This window comes from Ranitomeya imitator, chromosome 6 (assembly GCF_032444005.1).
Source record: "Ranitomeya imitator isolate aRanImi1 chromosome 6, aRanImi1.pri, whole genome shotgun sequence".
Taxonomy (NCBI): Eukaryota; Metazoa; Chordata; class Amphibia; order Anura; family Dendrobatidae; genus Ranitomeya; species Ranitomeya imitator.
The window spans coordinates 131,427,299-131,436,736 of record NC_091287.1 but is presented as its reverse complement, the minus strand read 5'-3'; the positions used below and the strand labels follow the sequence as shown (position 1 = coordinate 131,436,736).

Below are 9,438 nucleotides of genomic sequence, written 5' to 3'. Positions count from 1 at the left end.
TAGCAGAGAGCAACGGAACCTCTCGTTGTGTAACACCTATTTCCCACAGCCTCCGATCCATACGGATAGCCTGAGTCATAGCCTCATCCAATGAGCTGGGTGGTGGATGGAGAGCCAGAGCATCCTTCAGATGATCCGTCAGTCCTCTCCTGAACTGACATCTCAGCGCATAATCATCGCAGGACACCTCAGTGGACCATCAACGGAATTCGGAACTATACCATTCAGCCGATAGCTTACCCTGAAAGAGACTCATGATTGTGTCCTCTGCCACTCTGACCCGGTCAGGCTCATCAAAAATAAGTACTAAGGCGTCAAAGAACTTATCAATAGACATATGATCAGGGGCAGTAGCAGGTAAAGAGAAAGCCCACGACTGAAGTCCCTCCCGAAGTAAAGAAATGATCATCCCCACTCGCTGACTCTCATCTCCAGAAGATTGGGGTCTAAGAGAAAACAACAACTTGCAATTCTCCTTGAATGTATGGAACTTCTCCTTTTCCCTGAGAAGGTATGTGGGAGTCTGACCGTAAGTTCAGGAGAGTGCAATGAGACATCAACAGTGTCAGAGTGCATACAGCCAGACTGGGAAGAAGATCCCTGAAAAGATTTTACTGTGTCAGAAAGCTCTCTTTTCAGGTGGTTATGAGATGTGACATGGCCCTATGTTCCACGGACAGATCCTGCATCTTTTGCGTCAAACTAGCCATAGAAAACAGAGCAGAGAAAAAAAAACTGTTTCTGGTTCAGTTATAATATCAAGCTGCTGCAATGCAGGTAGGTGCAGGCTTCACTAGATGGCAGTAGAGGGGAAGCAGGTCTCCACCTAAACAGAGCTAACCTGCAGTGCAACAGTGAGGGTATGTGCACACGATGCAGATATAGTGCAGAACTGCAGCAGATTTTTCTGCAGCAGAAACGCTGCAGAACTGCACTGTGATTTAGGCTACTTTCACACTAGCGTTAACTGCAATACGTTAAAATGCGTCGTTTTGCAGAAAAAACGTATGCAGCAAAATATTTTGCTGCATACGTTTTTTCCCCATAGACTTGTATTGGCGACGTATTGCGACGGATTTGCATTCGTCGGTATACGTCTTTCGACGGATGCGTCGAAAAGAGGCGACACGTCGTCTGGAAAAAAGAAGAGTGTAACGTTTTTTGTCTCCGCCAATAAAACGTGTCTCGGCGCATTCGTCGGCATGCGTCTTTTGCTAGAATGAAAGTCTATGAGCGACGGATGCGTCGAGACACGTCGTACGACGCAATGCAGCGCTGCAATACGTTTTTTTCTACTGAGCATGCTCAGAAACAGGTGTTTTTATCTAAATGGCCAGACATCCCCAAATCTATATAAACCTGGTCTGGGCCTTCAACCCCCACATATGCCAGCAAGACTCAGAGAGAAGAAGAAGCCTCCAGCCAGCCGGACACCAAGAGCCCAGCCTGGACACCAAGAGCCCAGCCGGACCCCAAGAGCCCAGCCTGGACCCCAAGAGCCCTGCCGGACACCAAGAGCCCAGCCGGACCCCAAGAGCCCAGCCTGGACCCCAAGAGCCCTGCCGGACACCAAGAGCCCAGCCTGGACACCAAGAGCCCAGCCGGACCCCAAGAGCCCAGCCTGGACCCCAAGAGCCCTGCCGGACACCAAGAGCCCAGCCGGACCCCAAGAGCCCAGCCTGGACCCCAAGAGCCCTGCCGGACACCAAGAGCCCAGCCGGACCCCAAGAGCCCAGCCTGGACCCCAAGAGCCCTGCCGGACACCAAGAGCCCAGCCGGACACCAAGAGCCCAGCCTGGCAGCAAGGACCAGACACACTACAACAGTGTGAGTATATTGCCATTTGTGTGTGTGTGTGTGTGTGCGCATTTGTGTATGACGTACTGACTATAGCAAGAGCTTATAAAACCTGAATCCAACCTGAGGCCTGCCGTCATCCTGCAACAGCCATTGCCATGCTACAGTCCAGATCCACCGTGAGGCCTGCCACTGTGAAGATATCAAGCTCCAGCCGGAGGACTGATGGCCGTGTGTGTGTGTGTGTGTGTGGGTGTGTGTGTTTATTTTTGTACTGCTGTGTGCTTTTGTATGTATGTGTTCACGTGCCTGCACCTTATTATGCCTTCGTCAATATTGCGACTGTTCATGTGTTATGCTTGCGTTATGACTCGGCTTGCAGGTATGTTTGTGTGCGTCTTGTTGGTTGCATGTGCATTTGTCAATGCCATATTGGTTAATATTGATTTTTGATGTATTTACTAATTAAGGTACCGTCACACTGAGTGACGCTGCAGCAATACCGACAATAATCCGGATCACTGCAGCGTCGCTGTTTGGTCGCTGGAGAGCTGTTACACAGACAGCTCTCCAGCAACCAACGATGCCAGTAACCAGGGTAAACATGGGGTTACTAAGTGCATAGCCGCGCTTAGTAACCCGATGTTTACCATGGTTACCAGTGTAAAAGTAAAAAAAAAAAGGTAAAAAAAAAAATATCCGCTGTCTGTCCCCGTGCTGTGCTTCTCTGCATTGTGAGCGCCAGCCAGCCGTAAAGCAGAGCAGAGCGGTGACGTCACCACTCTGCTTTCCGGCCGCTGTGCTTATACAGGGCAGAGAAGCAGAACGCCGAGGGACAGACAGCGGAACATAAGTATGAAGTGTTTGTGTTTTTTCTTACTTTTACACTGTTAACCAGGGTAAACATCGGGTTAATAAGTGCAGAGCCGCGCTTAGTAACCTGATGTTTACCCTAGTTACCAGTGAACAAATCGCTTAATTGGCGTCACACACGGCGATTCAGCAATGTCTACATAAAGTCCAGCAACGAAATAAAGTTCTGGACTTTCTGCAGCGACCAATGACATCACAGCAGGATTCTGATCGCCGCTGTGTGTCAAACTGAACGATATCGCTAACCAGGACGCTGCAACGTCACGGTTTGCTAGCGATATCGTTCAGTGTGACGGTACCTTTAAGGTACCGTCACACTTAGCGACGCTGCAGCGATACCGACAACGATCCGGATCGCTGCAGCGTCGCTGTTTGGTCGCTGGAGAGCTGTCACAAAGACCGCTCTCCAGCGACCAACGATCCAGAGGTCCCCGGTAAACCAGGGTAAACATCGGGTAACTAAGCGCAGGGCCGCGCTTAGTAACCCGATGTTTACCCTGGTTACCAGCAAAGACATCGCTGAATCGGTGTCACACACGCCGATTCAGCGATGTCTGCGGGGAGTCCAGCGACCAAATAAAGTTCTGGACTTTATTCCCCGACCAGCGACATCACAGCAGGGGCCTGATCGCTGCTGCGTGTCACACTGGACGATATCGCTAGTGAGGACGCTGCAACGTCACAGATCGCTAGCGATATCGTCTAGTGTGACAGTACCTTTAGTATAGTGTTTTGTGCAACTTTTATTTTTTTTTGTTTATTAAAATGGATGTATTATTGCAAAGTCTAATGGTCTGCAGCTTGAGGTTATATTTTTTTTTTTTAAATTTACTTAACCATTCCCATTCGATGTACTTGTATTTTAAAATAAAGAGCATTTCTGCTCCATTGTGATTTAAAAAAAAAAAAAAAGAAAAAAATTATATATTAATAAAATGTTTCTTAAAAAATTGTCCGTAGTATAATTTCTTAAAGCTAAATTTAAATCAGGTGTATGTACCAATGGTTACACATGCAATACAGAGTTGTTTGAGTGGTCATTTTTTAATAAAGGTTATCCTTTGAAATTTTATTTCGGGGAGGTAATTGTTTTTTTTTTAAAACATAAAAATATTTTTAAAGGTGTCTCACAGTTTACCTTTTTTTGTTTTTGGGACATGGAAAAGAATGGTATAACGTGCACCAGTTTTTGGGTTTGGGTGTTCACATATTTTTCTCATTTTAACATGGTGTTTAGTGGTAATCATTACCTATTTCTGCTTTGGTCTAACTTTCAATCCATTATACTTATTATATTGCAGATAGAGTAGGGACCACACTGACCGGCATAAGCCACCTGGACCACAGCCACCTGGCCCACATCCAGAAAATCTGAAAAGTAAGTTTTGAAGACCCCAAATCTGCTACTTCAATGTGTAGAGCAGATTGCAAGTGTCTTTTAACTTACAGACCTACCAGGACCACAGCCACCTGGACCACAGCCACCTGGACCACAGCCACCTTGACCACAGCCACCTGGACCACAGCCACCTGGCCCACATCCAGAAAATCTGAAAAGTAAGTTTTGAAGACCCCAAATCTGCTACTTCAATGTGTAGAGCAGATTGCAAGTGTCTTTTAACTTACAGACCTACCAGGACCACAGCCACCTGGACCACAGCCACCTGGACCACAGCCACCTTGACCACAGCCACCTGGACCACAGCCACCTGGACCACAGCCACCTGGCCCACATCCAGAAAATCTGAAAAGTAAGTTTTGAAGACCCCAAATCTGCTACTTCAATGTGTAGAGCAGATTGCAAGTGTCTTTTAACTTACAGACCTACCAGGACCACAGCCACCTGGACCACAGCCACCTGGACCACAGCCACCTGGACCACAGCCACCTTGACCACAGCCACCTGGACCACAGCCACCTGGCCCACATCCAGAAAATCTGAAAAGTAAGTTTTGAAGACTCCAAATCTGCTACTTCAATGTGTAGAGCAGATTGCAAGTGTCTTTTAACTTACAGACCTACCAGGACCACAGCCACCTGGACCACAGCCACCTGGACCACAGCCACCTGGACCACAGCCACCTTGACCACAGCCACCTGGACCACAGCCACCTGGCCCACATCCAGAAAATCTGAAAAGTAAGTTTTGAAGACTCCAAATCTGCTACTTCAATGTGTAGAGCAGATTGCAAGTGTCTTTTAACTTACAGACCTACCAGGACCACAGCCACCTGGACCACAGCCACACAATGTCCTCTTCCGGCAGCCCTCCTCCACAGCAACAGCAGGTATCGGTAAGTAAAAAAAATTTTTTTGGTTTTTTTTTTAAATTTACATCATTTTGAGTCACTACATGCATTTATTATGTTTAAACAGGAATCAGAATCCGATGAGGAGCTGTCGGAAGGGACCGAGACGGGTGGAGACATCGAAGTGGAGGAGGAACCAAGTGTAAGTAGTGGTGAAACACTTGCTTCACACATCACACTGCACCGTACACAAAACAGAATTTCATATATAACGTAACACAGAAAACATATACATACATTAAAGCTAATTTTTTTATCCTTTATTTCAGTCTCCTGCTGCTGCTGCTGCTGGTGCTGCTGAACGTCCAGCACAGCATGAAGGTTCTCCCAGGCGCTCCCAGAGTCGGCGGACTCGACGCCGCGGTCGGCCATCAGTGAGTCGGTTTTTTGTGGGGCTTCAATTGTTAATTTTTTGCTTTCAGTCTACTAATTTTTAATTCTTTTTTTTTTTTTGTTCTAACAGGCTTCACAGTGTGCTCCCGAATACGATTCAGATATCGATATTGAAGCCCTCATCGAGGAGGTTCGTGAACGGGAGCCACTGTGGAACATGGCTGACCGCAGGCATGCTGATACCAGTGTCACCCGTCGGCTCTGGTTGGAAGTATGCCGGAACATCTTTGCGAGGTGGGAGGACCTTCTTCCACAGCAGCAGAGCAAACTATGTAAGTATTCACTTTTCAGTGATGTTTTGAGCTGAATGTAATGTCTTGCATTTACGAATATTTTTTTTTTTTCTTCATTCCTGTCTTCACAGGTACCAAGGTTAGGAAGCGGTGGCGGTCATTGAGGGATCGCTTTAAGAGGGAGTTTAACGAGGAGATGCAGGCCCCGAGTGGCTCAGCAGCAAGGAAGAAGAGGAGGTACAGATATGGCCCGAACCTCTCCTTCCTGAGGGAAACCATGCTGAGTAGAGTGTAAGTATTCAACATCACAGTTAGAACCTGTCTAATCACAAAACTTTTGTTTCAGTCCGGCCTTTTTCATATCAATATATTAACTTTTTTTTTTTTCTTTCACAGCACCTACTCCAGCCACCGTGCGCCTGCATCTACCTCTGCACCCTCTGAAGCGATCCCTCCTGAGTCCGCCACCGGGGACCACGTCGGTAGGCCCCACACCTCTCACCCCTCTGTCCCCTCCACTTCATCCGCCTCTACCAGTGGAGTGCAGCCTTCCTTACTCGCATCTGATGGTCAACAGATAGCGTTCCCTTTACCCCACCCCTCTGACCCTGCCACCTCTACACCACCGGTAGGTTCATGGCGGCAGCGTCAGAGGGGTCAGGAAAGGAGCTATGCTCCTGAGTTCTTGCATCTAAATGCAGGCTTCCAAAATTCATTTAAAATTTTGGGAGAACAAGTGACTGCTGGTTTCAGCATGATGCAATCACGCATGAGTGAAAACCACCATGAAATCAGCAGTCGCTTGGATAGACTGCATTTAGATGTAAGTCAAGCTCCAGCCAATCTTTTTTTTCAGTCCATGCTCAGGAGCATGGAAAAGCTTTCTTTTGATCAGCAGATGCGGGTAATGAATAGCTGCCATAACGCTCTGCTGAAGGTAATTAACGAACCCCAATCTACCCCCACACCTCCCCACACATCCCAGTCCCAATTTCAACACCATGCCCCACAATATCACCGCCAGTCCCAATATCCACGTCACTCTCAATATCAACATCACTACCAATACCCAACCCGGCCCACAACCCAAATGTATTCACCCGTGTTTTCTTCATCTTTGCCCAGCTTTCCTTCCCCAGTAAGTTTTCCACCTACCCCAACACAGCACCCCTCTGGTCAGCCTCCTGTTTCCCCCCCCCCTTCCACTACAGACGCAACAGGTAGGGTTTCCCCAATCCCACCTACCGACGTGGTCCAACCTTCCAGCCCCTCCTCCCATAGTTACTCCACCCAACAATACCAGGACCTGTGAACCTGGAATGTACTTGTACATAGTTTTTTTTTTGCCAAAAAAAAAAAGGTTCTTTAAATTACCAAAAAAAAAAAGAGTGTGGGAAAATTACCCACAAAAAATATATTTTTTGAAATAAACATAATTCTGGTTTACAATCTACTGTGTGTGTGTGTTCATTAATTAAGGTAAATATGAAAGGTTAAGTGAAAAGAAACACCAGACGTTTTCAAGGTTTAACAAAATGGTTTTATATTATATTAGCAAGCAAACCACACACACTCTTTTTTTTTTTTTTTTTTTTTTTTTTTGTGGCAGTTGCTACCAAAAAATTTTGGAAAAAAAAAAGAAAAAAAATTAAAAAAAAGTCACACAATTATGTCTTGCCATGGAATCCGCCCAACAGGTGACAAAAAATATTCAGCAAACTGTTCCCTCATCCTAGTAACAGAACCGGTGGAGCGAACAGAGGCACTTCGGTAATCCCACAAGGATGTCTCCAATTGTTCGTCATCCAAGGTAACGGGCTCCTTTGAAATAACAAAATTATGGAGCACCACACATGCCTTGACAACATCGTCTACAGTTTTTGTATCCAGTTTTATTGCCGTCAGCAGAACTCTCCACTTTGCTGTCAAAATACCGAAAGAGCACTCTACCACTCTTCTTGCTCTGGTAAGACGGTAATTAAATACCCGCTTGGTGCGGTGTAATTCACGGCTGCTGTATGGTTTCAGTAGGTGCGGCGACAGTTGAAAGGCTTCATCACCTACACACACATAGGGCAAGGCTGGTTCACTGGTTCCTGGGAGCGGTCTTGCTGGCGGGAAATTGTATGTATCTCCATACAGGCAGCGACCCATCGGAGAGTTTTTAAACACTTGGGAGTCGTTGGACCGGCCATACGCTCCTATATCCACAGCAAGGAATCGGCAGTTGGCGTCAGCAATAGCCATGAGTACAATTGAGAAGTATTTTTTATAGTTATAGTACTCTGATCCTGTTCCTGCCGGTTTTGCAATCCTAATGTGTTTGCCGTCCACAGCACCAACACAATTTGGAAAATTACACATTCGCTCAAATTGTTCGGAACTTCTCATCCAGATTTCCATTGTTGGTTGTGGGATATACTCCAGCTGTAAAGTGTCCCAAATCGCACGACATGTGTCCTTCACAATTCCGCCAATAGTGGAAATCCCCAGCCGGAATTGGAAATGGAGTGAAGTCAAAGACTCACCCGTAGCTAGGAAGCTGCAGGGAAAAATAAAAAAAAATGTAAAAAAAAATTGCACAGACCATCAACCAAGAAAAACAAGTGGAATGGCCTCAAATAAACCAACAAATTACATGCTACAGTAAATGCGGCGCAATGTGTCAGCGCAGTATTCTCTGCAGCATGTAATAACATTCAATATGACCAATGACACAAGAAAAAAAAACAAGTGGAATGGCCTCACATAAACCAACAAATGACATGCTACAGTAAATGCGGCGCAATGTGTCAGCGCAGTATTCTCTGCAGCATGTACTCACATTCAATATGAGCAATGACATAAAGAAAAAATGCTTACCGCAGTGTCACCATGAGCCGCTCCGCCGGTGTGATGGCAAGCCTCATCCTTGTGTCCTGCCTTTGGATGACATCCTCTATTTTTCCAACCAAATAATCGAAATGTTCCATCCTCATCCGTACATAACTAAAGAATTTTTGGGGGTTGCACCGCAACTCCAGATAGAGAGTGGACTGGACACCCCTGGTCATCCGCAGCTCATTGATTGGATGTATCCAGAATCGTCGCCTTCTCCGTTGCATCATCCGTCTTTCTGCTGCCGCCTCCTTCTCCCGCACTATGATATCCAGGCGATTCGTCTCAAATATAACTTCAGTAACCAAACTCGAAATCCTCCCAATTACACCATCCATCATTGCCACTAAACTAAAACCCTCAAAGATGTGCTGTAAATACAGTCAGTATATAGATTTCCCTAGTTTCCAGTAGCCAATCAAATTTTGGTGCCTCCCATTTTAAAAACGGATCCGTCGTAAAAACGTATGCAACGGATGGAAAAAACGTATGCAACGTATGCAACGCATCCAGCATTTCAACGGAACCGTTTATCGGATTTGCGACGGTTTTGCGACGGATCCGTCGAAATGCTGTATTCGTTGCATACGTTTTGCAGTTTTTTGACGCATCCGTTTTTTCGGGAAAAAGACGTTTTTGGGACGGATTGCAGTTAACGCTAGTGTGAAAGTAGCCTTACAGTACAATGTAAATCAATGTGAAAAAAAAAGCTGTGCACATGGTGCAGAAAAATCTGCGCAGAAACGCTGCAGATTTCAAAGAAGTGCATGTCACTTCTTTTGTGCAGTTCTGCAGCCTTTCTGCAACCCTCCATTATAGAAATCCACAGTGGTAAAATCTGCATAAAAAACGCACAAAAAACGCATAAAAAACGCATAAAAAACACACAAAAAACGCATTAAAAAACGCACCTGCGTATTCTGCCAGGAGATGCAGATTTAGTGCAGAAAATTCTG

The 9,438-nt window shown here is 46.0% G+C and overlaps 2 protein-coding genes across 2 annotated transcripts; one reads left to right on the top strand and one right to left on the bottom strand.

Moving 5' to 3' along the window:
- Positions 1-4,678: 4,678 nt before the first annotated feature.
- LOC138642150 (uncharacterized) lies at positions 4,679-6,943 on the top strand. Its single transcript, XM_069730105.1, has 7 exons — positions 4,679-4,809; positions 4,881-4,964; positions 5,047-5,121; positions 5,249-5,353; positions 5,443-5,644; positions 5,737-5,896; positions 6,002-6,943. Exons 2-7 carry the CDS (start codon positions 4,920-4,922, stop codon positions 6,915-6,917), a joined length of 1,503 nt encoding a protein of 500 aa, XP_069586206.1. The 5' UTR covers positions 4,679-4,809; positions 4,881-4,919; the 3' UTR covers positions 6,918-6,943.
- A 54-nt stretch (positions 6,944-6,997) lies between these two features.
- LOC138642151 (uncharacterized) lies at positions 6,998-9,158 on the bottom strand. Its single transcript, XM_069730106.1, has 2 exons — positions 8,468-9,158; positions 6,998-8,147 (listed from the first exon to the last, which is right to left on the bottom strand). The coding sequence occupies exons 1-2, from the start codon at positions 8,821-8,823 to the stop codon at positions 7,265-7,267; spliced, it is 1,239 nt and encodes a 412-aa protein (XP_069586207.1). The 5' UTR covers positions 8,824-9,158; the 3' UTR covers positions 6,998-7,264.
- Between the last annotated feature and the right edge of the window lie 280 nt (positions 9,159-9,438).